Here is a 19,244-nt window from a genome sequence, read left to right as displayed (position 1 = left end):
TTACACATTCATGAACTCATGATCTATATGATGTAAAAAAAAGAAGTTCTCTCGTCACTGTGAATGTCAGTCATTGGGCTGTAATATTTGCTTGATACTCATGACGACAGCATGCATGTGGTTAGATTAATTTGATATCCAGTGTTTTCCAAAAACTAGCCAATAAAGCCAATAGTTTGCCCCTTCAACTTGTTACAACAATGTTGTATTTGAGTAAGTCCCCATAATGTTAAAAAAAACCTTTAGATATAAAGGCATCCAGTGTTGTTGTGTACTGTTGGTCACACAGCTGTAGAAAGCATTAACATTAATCTGAGCTGAGAGCTAAGAAGTTTTGGGTGGCAGGTCTGAATGGCAAAATAAATTATTAAAATTCATTGGGAGGGGGACACCTCGCATTTGCTCATGTTCCTACCGGAGGCTATTTAAGTAGTCATGCAAAAGTGACCTTGGTAATGTTTTTATCTATCTATCTATCTGTCTATCTATCTGTCTGTCTGTCTGTCTGTCAAATTGGGTGAGATTGGTGGCACACATAAGACACAACACAAATATATATGCAGAAAATTGGATTAAACAAAAAACACAAGTTATGAAAAACGTTAAATATATTTGGTAAAAAGAATATGCCTTTAATGGAAGCATTACAAAGATGACAGTGCATTAGCTAACTTTGCACAAGATGAGACGAACCACGGGAAACAAGAGTGACTGTGCCAATGTTATTTGTTTATTTTTATTCAAATATTGACATAAAAACATCGTTGTTCCAGCATTAAGCTAGCACCAGTGCTAGAGCCAGAGTCAACATCTATGAGCGATAGCATGGGAATAAGGATGTTGCATTTTGATTACTTGTTATATGCACAGAACTTTGAGGAGCACCATTTTCTCATTATTTCTGGCCATCTGTGTCAGTCCAGGTCATCCCTTAGCTGACTGTAACTGGAGATGGAAATTAGTTCAATATATGGTTCAGTTGAAAAATGTTTTTAAATTTGAAATCATTTTATGTTATCTTGTTTCGTACACAAAAATAATGTTCCATTTGACTGGAGTAAACCATCACATATTCTACAATGATTAGATGGCCACTCTGAGATACTCCTTTCACATATATTTCAGCCTCAGCTTTTCAGCAGCAGTTCCCTTAGAACATGATGTTGCCAAAGCATTATGTCATTGTTTATGTTCTTGAAAAGTTCTAAAAGGAATGTAGCCATAATATGACTCAAGACACCACTGCACTAAAGAGGGATGTTTCCTTGCAGGACTGGATGTGAAGTGTGAGGCATGTCAGAGGTTTTTTCGAGATGGCCTGACCATCTCCTTTACAAAGATCCTGACTGATGAGGCGGTCAGTGGTTGGAAGTTTGAGATTCATGTGAGTAATTTTTATTGTGGTACAACGATTTAATCTAAGAGAGAAAAACATTGTTTTCCTATCATGGGAAAAAAACCTTTTTACATTTCTTTAAAAAAACATTGAGTCAATTTGTCCAGTTTTCCTATTAAAGTTTGTCAACTCTTGTTTCCCTGCCATTTTTGATAGGCAAATGTTAAAACATCATTCTTAAACCCTTTTTCAGAGATGTATCATCAATAATACACATCGGTTGGTGGAGTTGTGTGTGGCCAAGCTCTCTCAAGACTGGTTCCCCCTACTGGAGCTGCTGGCAATGGCTACAAATCCCCAATGCAAGTTCCACATCTACAATGGCACAAGGCCATCTGAGACTGTCCCTGCTGGTGCACAGTTGCCTGACGATGAGCTCTACGCCAGACCACCGGACCCACGCTCACCTAAGGTGACTTGCCCTACAAGATATATCATTTCAAGCCCATGAAATGTTTTTACGCTCACTCTGTTGTTTGTTCAGCTGTCCTTCTAGAACCTTTTACTAAAATGTGACTTTGTGATGCACATGTCACGGCAATCATAGTTGGGCTGTATGAACCATTACTTACATCAAAGTGTAATTTGAAGCATAGATTTTTGTTCTGGCTGGCCTCATGCACTATGCACAGGTCAGCAATTCACTTATTGAACCTGTTGTGTTCGCAGCTACGACAGCTAACATTAAAAAAAAAACAGAGGACACACTGTTATTTAGTGATGGCCCATCAAATATGATCTTTGCAGCATATTTTTCAACGTCTTAATGCATTGCTTCTTTTGATGAGCATTGTCATGTCCTTGCCAGTTTACCTCTGCAAAGAACATTCCAGTCGGCAAGGTTGAGTTATAAAGCATAGTGTTCCGTAGTTTGTTCCTTCCGCCTCTTGTCTATATTACGTGTGACTTACTTCATCTGTACGTGTTTTGATCCATAGTACATATTAGATTTAGACACTAGACATGTTAGTAAGAGCTATTATTTTCTCTTAAATTGATTCCAGAGTGTCAGTTTAGTCCTACCCTAAGGGCCATTGTACCAAAAAAAAAAAAGAATCTCATCTCTGGAATAGAAAAATGAAAAATATGGAACAAAATTCAACGAGACACTTAGTGTCTGTATTGGATAGCAGCTTGCATAAAAGAGAAGGTGTATACACCAGAGAATAGGGATTTTCTAGTGGAAGAGTGATGAATACAGTGTGGGCATGGGGTCAGTATGAGCAGCACTACAGCGCAGCTTCCCTGTCTGCCTCTATTGGCAATGGGCCCGGTTCTACTCAAGGGTTTACTATGAATTTTGTTGGGGTACAAAACTTCCATCCCTCGATATTTAAAATGAATGCAAATGTTTTACGCCACTGATAATGATTGATAAGATATTGTTTGGTGAAAGGGTAATCTCCTTGAGCTAATACTGCGCCTCTTTCAAGCATTATTTGTCACTTGTTGGTGAAAGAAATTGGGGAAGGGGACATTTTTATATCAGAGGAAAATTAACAATCGACATTTTATTTGCTGATGATGTTTTTAGGGGTCAGTGCTTTGACATCTTTTTATTTTGAATCAGAAAAGGGATCTACCACTGAAATTTGCCAAAGTTCTGAATGAAACCTGTCTCAATTCCAATGCCACTTAACATCCTGTACTTTCCAAAAGGAAAACTGAGCTAGAAGTGACAACAGCAATGTATTTTCCATTTAATTTTCCGTAATAAAACCATGAGACAGCAAAACTTACAGTCAAGATGAAATGCAGCTTTTTTTACTTTGCAGTAATGTCAATGAATGTCACATCAAAGGTATGGGTTCTCTGTTCCTATTCAGCTGTGTGCTCTACAAGGAAATGCAAAGAGCAGTTTAGTTTTTCTCAAGGTTGTCATCGTTCAATAAGAATTCTCAGCTTTTTTCAGGTATTGATAGTTGCGGGTATAATACATTGAGTTTTGAAGCTAAATGTTTTTTGTTTCTAATTACAGGGCTGGTTGGTGGATTTGATAAACAAATTTGGCACGTTAAACGGGTTTCAAATGTTGCACGATCGCTTCATGAGTGGCCAAGCACTGAACGTCCAGATCATCGCAGCACTTATCAAGTGAGCTGTTTTCTAAAGCTACACAATATACTTAAAATATATGTGTTCTCATTGGTTTCTGTGTGCTGATATTTTGCTCTTTTCATTTCAGGCCTTTTGGCCAGTGTTATGAGTTCCTCACATTGCACACAGTAAAGAAGTACTTCCTTCCAGTCATCGAAATGGTTCCTCAGTTTTTGGAGAATCTCACAGATGAGGAACTTAAGAAAGAGGCCAAGAATGAAGCCAAAAATGACGCACTGTCCATGATAATCAAGTCTCTTAAGAATCTGGCTTCTCGTGTACCAGGGCAGGAGGAGACTGTGAAGAATTTAGAGATTTTTAGGTTAAAAATGATTCTTAGGTGAGAGGATTTTTTTTTCTACGTGAATGATAGTAATGACTTTTTTTTTTTTTTTTTTTATTAATTCATTTGACATAGTCTCATTATGCTGCTTGCTTTTTTTTTCTTCTCCATCACAATTGAATTCACTTATTTACATCATTGTAATCTGACCATCAGTCAGTTTAAAGTAAATAAATGAGATTCTTTTTCATTACCAGGTTATTGCAAATTTCTTCTTTTAATGGCAAAATGAATGCACTAAATGAAGTAAACAAGGTGATCTCCAGCGTGTCCTACTACACTCATCGCCACAACCCTGAAGAGGATGAATGGCTGACTGCAGAACGCATGGCGGTAAGCTCCAACCTGATTTATTTTCTATATGGGAGAGCTTTATTTACGCTGTTTAACAATTGACCTTTTTGAATTCTTTCAAAGGAGTGGATCCAACAGAACCACATCCTGTCTATTGTCCTAAGGGACAGCTTGCACCAGCCACAATATGTTGAGAAATTGGAGAAGATCCTTCGGTTCGTCATCAAAGAAAAAGCTCTCACAATGCAGGATCTGGACAATATCTGGGCTGCACAGGTGCGTCACAACTAAATGTTTCAATAGGACAGTGTGTTTACCTTTTTTATTTAGATATTTTTACCACGTAACTTACGTTACTTTGACCTAACAGAGGGCATGTTGCACAGCAGGGACACATTTTCCTATCTACAGATCATGCCACAAACATATCATAATGGGGGACATTTATGGGGACCTCAAGTCAGTTACTGATGGTGTTTTTGGTCAAAATCTTTGCTGTCTATGTTTACGTTCAGGCTGGCAAACACGAGGCCATCGTTAAGAATGTTCATGACCTCTTAGCCAAGCTGGCATGGGATTTCTCACCCGAGCAGCTTGATCACCTTTTCGACTGTTTCAAGGTGAGCTTGAATTAAAATTTTTACCGCTTCCAAGTTATATCCTATTTGTACATTTTCATTCATTGATTTTCCATCTTGTGTAGGCAAGCTGGACCAATGCTAGCAAGAAGCAGCGTGAAAAGCTGCTTGAGCTTATCCGACGTCTGGCAGAGGACGACAAGGATGGGGTGATGGCTCACAAGGTCCTCAATCTACTGTGGAACCTTGCACACAGTGATGATGTCCCTGTTGACATAATGGACCAAGCTCTTAGTGCTCACATAAAAATACTGGATTACAGTTGCTCCCAGGTGGGTTTTTGGTGAAATTGTTGACATGTGTGTTTAGAGGAAAATAGGACGCTAAATAACATGTGGTTAAACTTACACTGTTTGGTTCATGTCGTTCATAGGACAGAGACACACAAAAGATCCAATGGATAGATCGTTTCATAGAAGAGCTACGAACCAATGACAAATGGGTCATCCCAGCCCTGAAGCAAATCCGAGAGATCTGTAGCCTCTTTGGAGAAGCCCCTCAGAATCTTAGGTAAAGTCATTCATGTCTATTTCTTTTCACAGGAGCACACTCACTATTTTTTATACAAGTGTCCATAAAAAAAGAAAAATAGTCCAAATAACCACCTACTTGACTGACTGTCATGGACAATGGCAGGAGTCTGTCTATCTGTTTTAATACTTAATTCTCAGCAATTTCACACAGCTACCAAATAGATTTTGTCTCATCCCAGGGCACTAATCTAGCGCTAACCAACTAAAATGGGTTGTCTGTGGTCTGGCTCTCCCTATGACCATTGTAGCTGTTCTGATACTCTAGACTTTTGCTCTTCAATATATGTTTACCAAAACAACTGTAAGCCTTTGTGTTATTCTAATTGATACCTTGGCACAAAAGTTATAGCACATATGTCACAAAGGTATCTCCAAATGAGTATTCACCCAAGGGTCATCTTGATCCAAGAAAATCATTTCTGGATTATGTTGAATTCATTTTTACTCCAATCCTAAATTGGTGAAATTCTTCTTTGGAAATAGTTTCCAATTTGCAAGGTTTTAGTCTCTTATGCTTGTAAAGTGCTTATATTGTATGTCTTGAACTTGTCACTGCAAGAATTCAGAGATGGAAATATGTATGACAGTTGCACCGTCACAAGAAAAAAAAAAGGCTCTATAAGCTGCAACATAGATCACCTCATATAAAGTCAGTGCTAAAATCCATACAAATAACACACTTTTTTCCTCTCTAAGACAGACCCTTTTTCCTCCATGAAAAGAACTTATGGTATCACTTAAGATTTCTCAAAATGTCACCCAGTATAATCATGCTATTTTGGCCTCTCAAGTTTTCCTATAGCTTTAGTAACTAATACTTCAGCTTAGATTTTTTGATAAATCAAGTTACAAGGCTAAATCAAAGCAATTGCTAGATTGATTTTAGTTTCATTTTTCAGTACTACTCATGACTTTAATTTGAAGTAGTATTTTACAGCCCCTGTAGAAAACATGTAGTATACATGCCTGTTGTTTTTCAGAAAGAAAATGCATACAAACATACAAACGAACTTAGTGGGGTAAGTTGTGTGCTAATTCCAGGGTTCTACCTACTTCTGTGTTACATCAATTCTCTGACTCTCTCGCTCTCTCTCTCTCTCGCTCTCTCTCACCCCCTCTCTTGCTCTCTCTCTCTGACATGTTTATAACAACTGCTATAAAATATTAATTTCTGTCTTTAATCTGCTTTTGGGTTTCATCTCAAATGACTGATTCCTCATTTAAAGTCCGGCACATGTGGTTCAGTTAATATATTAACTCATAGAGACAGAGTGCCACATGTCTATCTCTGAAAACTGCACCCCCTGGAGAGGAAAACAATCTGTACTTAAATGATGAACAATGAAAAGTTCCCTAAGCAAGTTGAAAACAATATTTCACTGGGGATGCACCTGTCAACTTGGTTATGACCAAAATCATTTTCAGTTACAATGACTGTAAGTGGAGATCAGGTACACAATTTCATCACAACCATGTTTTATTTATCTATTTGTTTTAATTTTCAAGAACTAAAAGCTCAGTTAACAAACAAACAAACTCAGGAGCAGAGCATGGCTATAGCAGTTGTAAGAAAACAATTGTCATACAACTTTCAAACTCAAGTTTAAAATCAACTAAGAAATCTCACAGAATATCTAACTGAATCCGATAATATCTATAATCTAGCTGAAATGTCTTATGCTAGTATAGTTTAAAGGAAAATTGTTAAATTGATTATTGGCAAATCATGTGTACACAAATTCTAAATGAGTCGTCCAAGAGAGTGCCAGTCAGTAGATCTCTAAATTTCACCAAGGAAGCAGATTATGAAGGGTATCAGATACATACAGATGGCACTCAGTTCCATTTAACAATGGATTAACATCTTGTGAATGTTATACTGACATTGCATAAAAGAAAAGACAATTATGTTATTGCATAGGTTTATCAAATTTCCAAATGTAATAGTGTCATAATGCTTGATTAGGGTAAATTGTCCAGATTACAGATTAGAGCTTTCTCTGATGAAATGTTGGTGAACATGTTTAATGAGTTTTAACATTCTGCCAGTCGCTGTATTCTAAATACTAAGGTTATTTGGTTTGGCAGCTTGGATCTGGCTTCTTTTCTTTGTCTGAGAGCAAAGCATTCACTACTGGCTCTTATGCATTTCCTACTTTTGCAAGCAGACCTTTTTGACAATGAAAGAACTCGAGGCTACACTAAACTAAGGAAAGTAGTAGATTGTTTTATCCAGTGTGTGTTGGGGCGGGGGGACATGCTCTGTCTCTATAGTTATGCATGTAGTACTACACTTGGGGCTGCAGGGGAACATTCAATTCCACTCTACTTGCACTTGCTTTTTTTGGTTGCCAAGGGTTGTAACAGCAATGTTTTCCTAATCCATCATAACAAGTATACAGTATATTAAAAAACAGTTTTTTCAAGAAATTTCAGTTTGTTGCTGTTGTAAGCGGGAACTATTATCTGGTATGGAATGGTCAAAATGAGTTCAGTTTAAGTGAGAATAGGTGGGAAATCACTTTAGGTAAAAATTATGTTCTTAATGTTTATATTTGTTCATTCAGTTCTTGTATGGGCATCTATGTTCAGTGTTAGCACTAGAACTTTGGTAATCCCATGAAATGGATGTCACTATTTTTTCGAATTGATCCCAGGATCAGCAGTGAATGGTTAATGGGGGGAGAGAGGGGTTCCCCAGCACACCTTAATTACATGTCTTTTTTTTTTCCAAATATTAAGCTGTAGCTAGAGTGCATCACAGAATACTATTTTAATTTGGGACGATAGACCACAGAATTCAATATAAGGTCTTTTGAGATGGAGCCCCTTTTTTTCCTGATGCCAGTTCCTTTCAGCTCAAATGCAAATATCAAGGGTATTTCATGCCTTGATCCCACATATTAAGACAGTTGTCATTGTAACCTATATTTATTTTGTATTGAATAAGGACAAAGGGACATTCTATGACATTGTAGATTTGCTTTTGGAGTATAGTCATTATACCAATTCAGCATAATGTAACCATTGAACAGTCATAGGCTGGAGTTCCAGTGAGTAGTTTCATAGGTAAAATCTAATTAATAATCTATGTTCTACATTGCCACCAGTCTCCCGCCCATGTAATGCAGTGCTTCAGACTATATACCTGTAACCATACTTTGTAACAGGTTTCGAAATTAGTGCCATTAAATGTTATAACATGAGGTCCTTAGTGTTTCTGCAAGAGAAAAATTAAATAATCTCTCTCCATCAAAATTTCCTGTGCAAAGGTATAGTAAATGCCAGGTTCACAAAAATAATAATCTGTGTCACGAGGATAAAATGTGGCCATTTTACTGCAACAGTTGAAATTTGTAACCTTTCTGTTGTACTCTGAATTTGTAATCTTTTTATCAGTTGTCTGTTGTAAAGATTGAGAAATCCAAAAAATGATTCTTGATTTTTATATTAAGTCGATGACTGTAATTTATGTTATGTCCTTGACATTCTGTGCGGGTGTTCCTTCAGTTTTCAGCCATGAGTATCTCTTCAGCGATGAGCATTCATTTGAAAATAATAGTCTGGAACCCTTTGATGACTCTAAAGATATAAATTGCCATATATCTTGAATTGATTTTTCTTGCCATAACATCTATTTTCTGTGGAGGCAAGGCAGGAAATAACCCCTATTGATATGACATCTTCTGCTAGTTATTTTATGACTTACCGTACTATTACACAAACACAAATATTCACCAGGAACCTTATTTCTTTATTCTTCGTTATGTTAATGTTGTCTGAGTCATACTATATTTTCTGTAATTTTTTTTCTGTTCACACAAAAAGTAAGTAATATCTCCTTCAGTCTTGCATAGGTTTTCATTCTTTCTTGCATCTTCATTTATATTTTGTTCGATTCCTTACGTCAATCACCCTTGTCTTCTGTTTTCAGTCAAACCCAGAGAAGCCCTCATGTATTTTACCGGCATGACCTAATCAACCAGCTGCAACATAACCATGCTCTGGTCACATTGGTGGCTGAGAACCTCTCTTCCTACATGGAGACAATGAGGCAGTTCTCAAAAGGTACATCATGGCGTACATCACTTATGTCATCGATTGAATCTAAAACAGTAACACTGTCTAAAGTGTGCCTGGTTTCATATGTACTTTTGTAGAAGAACAGGCAGAATTTGACCCTCAGACTGTCAGGCCAGGAAGCCGCTACAGCCATGTCCAGGAAGTACAAGAAAGACTCAACTTCCTGAGGTAAATCATTACCTTTACACTGAAATGTATTCAAGGACGGGTGCTCAAGCTTACTAAAGTAAGCCACTTAAAGTTACTCAAAGTAAATATAATAACATGTAACTGTTAAACATGCCATTTGCATTGTTGGTTGATTAAATGGGTTATACATCTATGTTTTGCTTTAGGCAGCTTCTAATAAAGTTACGATGTCTGGCCATTTTCAGGATAAATTTGGTAAATTATGCTACAGCCTCATTCACTAATGACAGGAAATGATGAAAATATGTAAATGTGAAATAGTCATGTTCAGTTGAGGAAAAATGTCTACATTCTCATGTAAGGAGAATCAGAAAAACGCCAAAGGTAGAGACGGCTTTGGTTCAGTTGGTAGAGCGTGCTCCTCACTATTCAGAAGGTTAATCAGAAGACCCTGATGGTCTTGTTCGCATCTTGCATTGCAGCTCTGCCACCATCGGCGTGAGTGTGTGCACGAGTTGATATAATCATGTGTAAAGCACTTTGAAACTATAAGGTGTGCAACCACTACATAAGTAGAGACCATTTACAAGGGAGTTCTCTGGTTGGTTTTTCTTCATTTCATTCATAGGTTTTCATACTCAAATGGTTTTGCAACTAGGATGCAATTTATTACTTAGTTTTTCCACAGTAAAAGTTGAAAGGTGAAAGGTGACATTACTGGCCAGTGAAAACTGTAAAGATAAGCAACATCTGAATCCTCTAACATTGGTGAACGTGGTTTTGGGTGTATCGAAAGAAAGGGCTCTAACATGGACAAAGGTAAAGTGTGAGTCTGTTTTGTGTATTTATCAGGTTCCTTCTAAAAGATGGCCAGCTGTGGCTGTGTGCCCCTCAGGCCAAGCAAATCTGGAAGTGTCTGGCTGAGAATGCGGTCTTTCTCTGTGACCGTGAGGCCTGCTTCAAATGGTACTGACTTAATTAGATCTCGTGTTCACAATGACAGGAATGACTGATTTTCCTTTTGCTAATTAACCCTTTAAATATTTGTTTCAGGTACTCCAAACTAATGGGTGATGAGCCTGACCTGGACCCAGACATCAACAAGGATTTCTTTGAGAACAATGTTTTGCAGTTGGATCCATCTCTGTTGACAGAGAATGGCATGAAGTGCTTTGAGAGGTTCTTCAAGGCTGTCAACTGCAGGGAGGCAAAACTGGTGGCAAAGCGTAGGGCCTACATGATGGATGACCTAGAACTAATAGGCTTGGACTACCTCTGGAGGGTGAGGGGATTTTCTCAAATAGGCATACATAAACACATCATTGTTAATCGGAATTAGAGAAATATCAAGAGCTTTGGAATTCTTTTGCTTCCCTGTTGCATTGTTTCATGTGCAATTTTTAAGTAGATATAAAAGCAAAATTTGCCTCCTCGGTCACGGTTTAGATAATTAATAAACAGCCTTATCTCTGAAGGTACAAGGGCTAGTATGTGAATGCACTTTGCTCTTCAGATTATAACACATTTTGATGATAAAAGTAAAGAAAAAATTATAACAAATTCACTTTTCAGCCAATTTCTGACTTCATCAGCTTTTGGCACAATGCTGATTGTTTGGAGGGATCTTACCACCATATTTGGACATGTTATGTTTAAAGTTTTATTATTAGTCAGTGCTGAAGATTGAAGTTCAATTGGTTCTATGTATCATATTCCTCCAATATGCCTTTTTTCCAGTCTATCCCAAAGGGTGCAAAAAAAGTAATGTTAATCACCAGCTAGCTTAGAGAAAGAAAGCTACAGGTTATTCTTGTCATATGATGGTGCAAAAAAGCTTTTAATTTTGTCTGTCTTTCCAGTGAGGTACTAAATGTCAGAAACAATAAATTTATCATTGAATAGTTCAGATCATCTGCTTCCTTGATTATGTTGAAGCAAAGGTTCACCAGTTCAAAGACGCCCAAACTGTTTGGCCTTGAAAAGGATTAATCTGTCATTAATGTTTCAAAAAGGCAAAATATTTTGATGTCAGTAATTATTACATTTTAAATACTGCAAATTGTTTTCCCAGGTTGTCATTCAAGGAAGTGACGACATAGCCAGTCGAGCCATAGACCTGCTGAAAGAGATCTACACCAATCTCGGACCAAAATTACAAGTCAACCAGGTACTGAGATTATTCTTTCTTCTGTTAAAGCTGTTGAACTGGTCTTCTAAATTAAAAAAAAAAAACTTGTTCTATTTGATTTCCCTACAGGTGGAAATTCATGAAGATTTTATCCAGTCATGTTTTGACCGTCTGAAGGCATCGTATGACACCTTATGTGTCTTGGATGGTGACAAGGACAGTATTAACTGTGCACGTCAGGAAGCTATCCGAATGGTGCGAGTTCTCACTGTCCTGAAAGAGTACATCAATGAATGTGACAGTGATTACCATGAGGAGAGGACTATACTGCCCATGTCAAGGTAATATAGCACTACATCACTTACCATTTGCCTTTTAGTCATGCGTTTTGTGTATTTTTTTGGAAAGTTTGACTCTTCAGCTACATTCTTGTTTCATGCTGCACTAGAAGCTCCCTGTGGATCACAAGTTGTTTGTGTATACATTACTGGTCAATTTCTTTTTAAAAAAACTGCTGTGTGGCTAGCTTGTCAGGGTCACAGTGCTGCATGAAAATTGTGCATCATAGTCAATGGTGGTTCTTTAGGATTGTAAAGAGAACTGACTATGAGAGCAGATAGTTTGAAAGCATGTGCTTTCAAAAGTTTGAATCAAAAGTCAAAAGTAGTACTGAATTGTATTTGCTTGCAATGCCAAGAATGCAGAGTGGACCATTAAAATGTATTTGACTTCGATGATGTCCAGTGTAATGTTTTTAATGAGCAGGTGTGCTAAGAGAGGGCATCATCTAGAATAAGCCGATGCCATTTACAAGATTTCATTCATGTCTGTTAGTTTACTTCAGTCTGTTCTTTTTTTTTCCAGAGCTTTCAGAGGGAAGCATATTACACTGATTGTCCGGTTTCCAAACCAAGGCCGTCAAGTTGATGACTTGGATATCTGGTCTCACACCAATGACACAATTGGCTCGGTCAGGCGTGGTATTTTGAACCGAATTAAAGCTAATGCAGCACACACCAAGATAGAGCTCTTTATTGGAGGGGAGGTTGTTGACCCAGCTGATGACAGGAAGCTGATCGGACAACTGAATCTGAAGGACAAAACGGTAACTTTTTCTTTTTTAGTAATGCAAGAAATGATCTGAATAAGGATGCTATTCACCCTCCCCCCCCCCCATTTACATTTGTTTTTATTTCTGTATTTTGTAGCTGATCACAGCCAAGCTGACCCAAGTGAGTGCAAACATGCCCTCAAGCCCAGACAGCTCCTCTGACTCATCTACTGGTTCTCCTGGTAACCATGGAAACCACTACAGCGATGGTCCTAATCCTGAAGTTGAGAGCTGCCTTCCTGGTGTGGTGAGTGTAGCCGTGTGATACTTAACATTTCAATTCAGTTCATTTAACATGAATAATGGATTATGTAATACTGATGAATGTTTTGTTCATTATTTTACAAAAATAGGCATTAGTACTTTGGACCCGTCATCTAACAGTTTATGTGGAACCCATAATTTCACAATTTACTTAGTCCAAAAAGCTGTACTTAGCTTAGTAATTTGTACGATAACCGGCCAATCTACTATCGAGGGGCATGGTGTTGCGAGATATGAGTGGCTTAAACGTGCCTTTGTCTGTTTTGCAGATAATGTCATTGCATCTTCGCTACATCTCCTTCCTGTGGCAAGTGGCTGACCTGGGCTGCAACCTTAACATGCCTTTACTCCGAGATGGAGCCAGAGTTCTAATGAAACTCATGCCTCCTGGTACTCATGCATCTGTACTTTTGTTACATTGCAGCTGCCATTAGATGCAAATGTACAGCTACCCTTATAGTAATTTGACTTTTAAAGTTTGTCTTGCATTATCACTTCAGATAACACCACTGTGGAGAATCTGCGAGCTGTGTGTCTAGACCATGCCAAGCTTGGTGAGAACAGCCTAAGTCCGTCGCTGGACTCACGCTTCTTCGGCCCCTCACCCTCTCAAGTCCTCTACCTTATCGAGGTGTGTCTTATTTTTTGCTGCCCTATTTTGCTTGACTTTAAATGTGGGTGTATGGGTATTAATATTTATTATTAGTCAGACTGGTCACTTTTTAAAATCAAATAAGGTAAAGCATGTTATTTTTTTAGTATCTATTCATACGATGATAATGATGATGTTAAGAAGCTAGCTTCTGTAATTTAGTGTGTTGATCTATGAGGTGGTTTGCAGTATTTGTTTTTGTTTTATGGAGGTAATAATCCTGTCTTTGTAAGGACATTTTTGATAGAGATTCTTCACACCAGTGAGGCTGAAGTGGTTAAATCAGTGTGGAATATATTTGAAATAACTGTTCTTACCCATGTCCTAGGTTGTGTATGCTTTGCTGATGCCAGCCAGTGCCACTCTTGGGGAGGATGCCAGCGACTTCCAGTACAACTTTTTAAAGAGTGGCGGGTTGCCTCTGGTGTTGAGCATGCTCACCCGCAACAATTTTCTGCCATCAGCAGATATGGAGACACGGCGCGGTGCTTACCTCAATGCATTGAAAATTGCCAAACTCCTCCTTACAGCCATTGGCTTTGGGCATGTGAAGGCAGTTGCCGAGGCCTGCCAGCCCAACGCCGAAGGAAATATTCCAGTTTCTCCGGTTAGAACACACACAACTGACAGAGAATTGGTTCCCAAAACTGTTTTATATCAGGTACTTTTGCGGGCATGTTTATTATCTGCCACACCTTCCTTTCACTGTTCTATGTTATCTACAGATCAATCAAGCCACACATGATCAGGCACTGGTCCTTCAGAGTGCATTGCAAAATATCCCTAACCCTGCTTCGGAATGTATGCTGCGCAATGTTGCCATCCGCCTAGCTCAGCAAATTTCTGATGAGGTAACTGATAAAAATGAATGCATTGCATTTTGCAAAGGTTTTAAAGATTAATACGGTTGAATGAATCTCTTGTAATTTAGAGTAAATGTCTCAAGAAAAAACTGAGTGGAAATGTCTGCACTTCAACACTAGTACACTTTTTAGTAAAGAATTTAAAAAGAAATGTCTTCCTGCATAAACAATGAATGAATAAGTTGAATTTATAACTTATTTATGCAATTATTTTTTCATTGCACATTTCTTGTTTTTACCAGAATTTTTTCCAGGCATCAAAGTACATCCCTGACATTTGTGTGATCCGAGCAGTACAGAAAATAGTTTGGGCATCAGGCTGTGGTACAGTGCAGTTAGTCTTCAGTTCTAATGAAGAAATCAGCAAGATATATGAGAAGGTAAATACTTGTTTGCTATCTGTAAATGTGTTTTTTCCTCCATACCATATTTTAGAATAAGTGCTTGAACTTGATTAGCTTAAACTATATTTTTAAACAATCATTTTTTTTACCTTGGCATAACCAAATGAGTTGTCCTGATCAAATTAACAGAAATCGTACGTTTAAAACTAAAGGCTATTGTTAAGTGATATTTTTTTCATTCCTCCTCTGTCAGACAAATGCAGCCAAGGAGCCAGATGGGGAAGATGAGCAGGTGTGTTGTGAGGCCCTGGAGGTGATGACGTTGTGTTTTGCCCTCATGCCCACGGCTCTGGACACGCTCAGCAAAGAGAAGGCTTGGCAGACCTTCATTATTGATTTGCTACTTCACTGCCATAGCAAGTAAGGACACCAGTGTCTGTCACAACACGTGCTGAAGCATAAATAATTTGAAGCTGAGGAGTTAGGTCAATCTATATTTTTTTTTTTGATAGCTCTAACCAAATATCATGTTGTGCCAAAACAGATCTGTACGTCAGATTGCCCAAGAACAGTTTTTCCTGATGGCAACCAGGTGCTGTATGGGTCATCGGCCCCTCTTGTTCTTCATCACCCTCCTCTTCACTGTGCTTGGAGTGAGTGATCTGACTTGTTTTTATGAAGACAACCTTCTTCACAATTTTTACTGATGAATTTTAGGTGTCAGTACATTGCTATATGTGTAAATGAATCACTTTCATGTCCAGACTACAGCCAAGGAGCGGGCCAAATATGCAGGGGACTATTTCACTTTGCTCAGACATCTCCTGAACTATGCTTACAATAGCAACATTAACCTCCCAAATGCTGAGGTGCTGCTCAACAATGAGATTGACTGGCTGAAGAGGATAAGGGTAAAAAGCCTTATGTATAAAAGCTATCTGACTGACGAGATAAAAAATGTGTCTTCATTTGAGATATCTTTTGGCTCTCACAACTGAGTTTGGGAGGAATCGATGAAATATAATGTGTATGTTCTTTAGGATGAAGTTAAGAGGACAGGGGAAACAGGTGTGGAGGAAACCATCTTGGAAGGCCACCTCGGGGTCACCAAAGAGCTTCTAGCCTTCCAGACACCAGAGAAGAAGTATTACATCGGCTGTGAGAAGGGGGGAGCAAACCTCATTAAGGTACAACTAATCTGAACTTTTCTTCTTATTTTTAATGTTTCTCTTTTGGAATCCACATTTTCTTACCACAATTTTATGTCTTTCTCTCATTAGGAGCTGATTGATGACTTCATTTTTCCAGCATCAAATGTTTACCTTCAGTACATGAAAAGTGGGGAGTTCCCCACAGAGCAAGCCATCCCCGTGTGTAGCACCCCTGCTTCCATTAATGCTGGTTTTGAGCTCCTGGTGGCACTGGCTGTTGGCTGTGTCCGCAACCTCAAACAAATAGTTGACACTCTAACTGACATGTACTACTTGGGTATGTAGACGCCAGTGTGGCATCGATTGGTGATTCCTCTTCTTTTTGCGTGGCATGTCGAGATTAAAGGTTTTTCTTCTTTCTCCTGTTAGGTTGCGAAACATTAACAGAGTGGGAGTACTTACCTCCAGTTGGACCACGTCCTAATAAAGGCTTTGTAGGGCTAAAGAATGCAGGAGCCACTTGTTACATGAACTCTGTCATTCAGCAGCTGTACATGATCCCTCCAATCCGAAATGGCATTTTGGCCATCGAGGGCACAGGCACTGATGTGGATGATGATATGTCTGGGGATGAGAAGCAGGAGAATGAGGTACAGGGTTTTGGTTTAAAAGTTAAGGTTTGGGTTGAATGAGTGCATGTAATAACCATCTCTAGGTTCTTCTGCAATTTTAGGTTCTTCTCTACCTTGTATCTCCTCAGAGTAATGTGGATCCTCGTGATGAGGTGTTCAGTTACCACCACCAGTTTGATGATAAACCAGCTGGTAAGTCAGAAGACAGAAAGGAGTACAACATTGGGGTATTGCGTCACCTGCAAGTCATCTTTGGCCACCTGGCTGCATCCAGACTGCAGTACTATGTCCCAAGAGGATTCTGGAAACAATTCAGGTATTTAAAAAAAATCTGTCATCTTGATTGGCTTTATGATTAAGACAGAAGGTAATTTACCTCCCTTTCCTGTGCTTCATCTCATTGGACCTTTTTAGGTTATGGGGTGAACCAGTTAATCTGAGGGAACAGCATGATGCTCTGGAGTTTTTTAATTCTTTGGTGGACAGTCTGGACGAAGCTCTGAAAGCCCTGGGTCATCCTGCTATGCTCAGTAAGGTTCTGGGAGGGTCGTTTGCTGATCAGAAGATCTGCCAGGGTTGCCCTCATAGGTAAGTGTATCCCTCCCAACTACCAACTTAATTTTCACAGTATCTGATCGCAAGTTATATTCAGTTTTTCTTAACAAATAATGGTCTTCTTTTCAGATACGAGTGTGAAGAGTCCTTCACAACACTTAATGTAGACATCAGAAATCACCAAAACCTGTTGGACTCCATGGAACAATATGTTAAAGGAGATCTGCTGGAGGGAGCCAATGCCTATCACTGTGAAAAGTGTAATAAGAAGGTGAGAATGGAGCTCCTATGTTTTCTTTCCATCGATGTTATGAGATACTTAGTGCCATGAGAAATATTACATAAGGGACACCCTGTCTTGTAATTCACTGATACAGTATGTACCTTATTTCTTTTGTTTTTTGCTCAGTGGCATTGAAAATCATTCCTGTGTTTAATGGGTCATCTGCAATTTCTTCCATCCTCATTAGGTGGACACTGTGAAGCGCCTGCTGATCAAGAAGCTGCCACCTGTCCTGGCCATTCAACTCAAACGCTTCGACTACGACTGGGAGAGAGAGTGTGCCATCAAGTTCAATGACTACTTTGAATTTCCCAGGGAACTGGACATGGAGCCATACACCGTAGCTGGTGTGGCTAAGTTAGAGGGGGATGATGTTAACCCAGAGAACCAGGTAATCCAGCAGAACGAGCCCTCGGAGCCGACACCCCCTGGAAGCTCCAAGTATCGTTTGGTGGGGGTGCTGGTCCACTCCGGCCAGGCCAGTGGCGGACACTACTACTCTTACATCATCCAAAGGAATGGTGGGGATGGTGAGAAGAACCGATGGTATAAGTTTGATGATGGCGATGTGACTGAGTGCAAGATGGACGACGAGGAGGAGATGAAGAACCAGTGCTTTGGAGGCGAATACATGGGCGAAGTGTTCGATCATATGATGAAACGGATGTCTTATCGGAGGCAGAAGCGTTGGTGGAATGCCTACATTCTATTCTATGAGCGCATGGACTCATTAGACAAGGACAGTGAGCTTGTCAAATACATCTCAGAGTTGACAATCTCCACCACAAAGCCACATCAAGTCAAGATGCCTGGTGTCATCGAATGCAGCGTCCGCAAGCAGAACGTCCAATTCATGCACAACCGAATGCAATACAGCCTGGAATATTTCCAGTTCATTAAGAAACTTCTGACCTGTAACAGTGTCTATTTAAACCCTCCTCCAGGTATGCATGCTTTGTGTGCACATTCTTAACACAGTTTATGCTTTACAAATCATAATAAACACTGTCTTTATTTATTTTATGACATAAAGGAAGTACAAATTGTAGTCTTGACAGGTAGTCTGTTCAGTCTGTAGTAGAAGTCAGATGTATTCTTGAAAAACTACCGTAATTTCCAGATGATAAGCCGCGACTTTTTTCACTTTAACAACGATGCGGCTAATATATGGATTTGAGTTGGGGGGGCTAACGAGCTTCACGTCTCTAAAATAAACATTTATCCTTGTCACATCGGACCGATGAAATGACCGTGAAATTCTGAGTCCGTTCAACTCAGACACCAAAGAAGACTACTTTAACGATTTTAGTGCGCAGGAGGAAGCCCAAGTTAGCGATCGGCTTGCCGACGTGGCTTATATTGAGGTGCCCTTCATAGTCTGGAAATTACGGTAATTAAAACAACCTGGTGCAATGTAGATAGTATAGGGAAGGTTAGTAAATACCCATTATCAAAGCATGATTTTTAAGATATGCCATCCATATTTAATACTTACACAGTATAGTATACATGGTTATTTTGTACTTCTAATGCAAAATGAATGGTGTCTTTGCCGTTTTAAGAAGCATTATAGAGCAGCTTTTCACTGTAACAAGGGGTGCACCTGTTCCACTGTGTAAAAAGTACAGCCAGTCTTAAAATCTATGTTGCCCATTGAGTGACAACATACTGTGTAGCTTCATGGTTAAATTCACATTTGACTTCACATAATATTCATACAAAAAGGTAAAGCCTGTCTCAAAGAGTCT

The 19,244-nt window shown here is 39.0% G+C and overlaps 1 protein-coding gene across 4 annotated transcripts in view; it reads left to right on the top strand.

Moving 5' to 3' along the window:
• usp9 (ubiquitin specific peptidase 9) overlaps positions 1–19,244 on the top strand; it is a 41,773-nt gene that overhangs the window by 11,879 nt on the left and 10,650 nt on the right. For all 4 annotated transcript variants that reach the window (XR_015106016.1, XM_086144910.1, XM_086144907.1 and 1 more), the window contains 32 exons: positions 1,272–1,384; positions 1,590–1,808; positions 3,375–3,490; positions 3,582–3,833; positions 4,034–4,169; positions 4,254–4,406; positions 4,646–4,750; positions 4,834–5,040; positions 5,142–5,278; positions 9,236–9,369; positions 9,462–9,552; positions 10,366–10,479; positions 10,567–10,795; positions 11,585–11,680; positions 11,771–11,982; positions 12,506–12,746; positions 12,850–12,999; positions 13,286–13,406; positions 13,517–13,647; positions 13,997–14,275; positions 14,394–14,519; positions 14,774–14,911; positions 15,129–15,295; positions 15,420–15,528; positions 15,640–15,786; positions 15,916–16,062; positions 16,156–16,363; positions 16,456–16,676; positions 16,787–16,974; positions 17,073–17,246; positions 17,343–17,484; positions 17,684–18,440. Coding sequence is in view for 3 of the 4 variants with exons in the window: in XM_086144910.1 (XP_086001036.1) it covers positions 1,272–1,384; positions 1,590–1,808; positions 3,375–3,490; positions 3,582–3,833; positions 4,034–4,169; positions 4,254–4,406; positions 4,646–4,750; positions 4,834–5,040; positions 5,142–5,278; positions 9,236–9,369; positions 9,462–9,552; positions 10,366–10,479; positions 10,567–10,795; positions 11,585–11,680; positions 11,771–11,982; positions 12,506–12,746; positions 12,850–12,999; positions 13,286–13,406; positions 13,517–13,647; positions 13,997–14,275; positions 14,394–14,519; positions 14,774–14,911; positions 15,129–15,295; positions 15,420–15,528; positions 15,640–15,786; positions 15,916–16,062; positions 16,156–16,363; positions 16,456–16,676; positions 16,787–16,974; positions 17,073–17,246; positions 17,343–17,484; positions 17,684–18,440 (5,760 nt within the window). In the remaining variant the exon portion in view is untranslated. The remainder of the gene's footprint in view (positions 1–1,271; positions 1,385–1,589; positions 1,809–3,374; positions 3,491–3,581; positions 3,834–4,033; positions 4,170–4,253; positions 4,407–4,645; positions 4,751–4,833; positions 5,041–5,141; positions 5,279–9,235; positions 9,370–9,461; positions 9,553–10,365; positions 10,480–10,566; positions 10,796–11,584; positions 11,681–11,770; positions 11,983–12,505; positions 12,747–12,849; positions 13,000–13,285; positions 13,407–13,516; positions 13,648–13,996; positions 14,276–14,393; positions 14,520–14,773; positions 14,912–15,128; positions 15,296–15,419; positions 15,529–15,639; positions 15,787–15,915; positions 16,063–16,155; positions 16,364–16,455; positions 16,677–16,786; positions 16,975–17,072; positions 17,247–17,342; positions 17,485–17,683; positions 18,441–19,244) is intronic.

This window comes from Fistularia commersonii, chromosome 4 (assembly GCF_037954325.1).
Source record: "Fistularia commersonii isolate RoL2024-O1a breed Wild chromosome 4, RoL_Fcom_v1.0, whole genome shotgun sequence".
NCBI classification, from domain to species: domain Eukaryota; kingdom Metazoa; phylum Chordata; class Actinopteri; order Syngnathiformes; family Fistulariidae; genus Fistularia; species Fistularia commersonii.
This window is presented reverse-complemented; position numbering and strand designations above follow the sequence as displayed.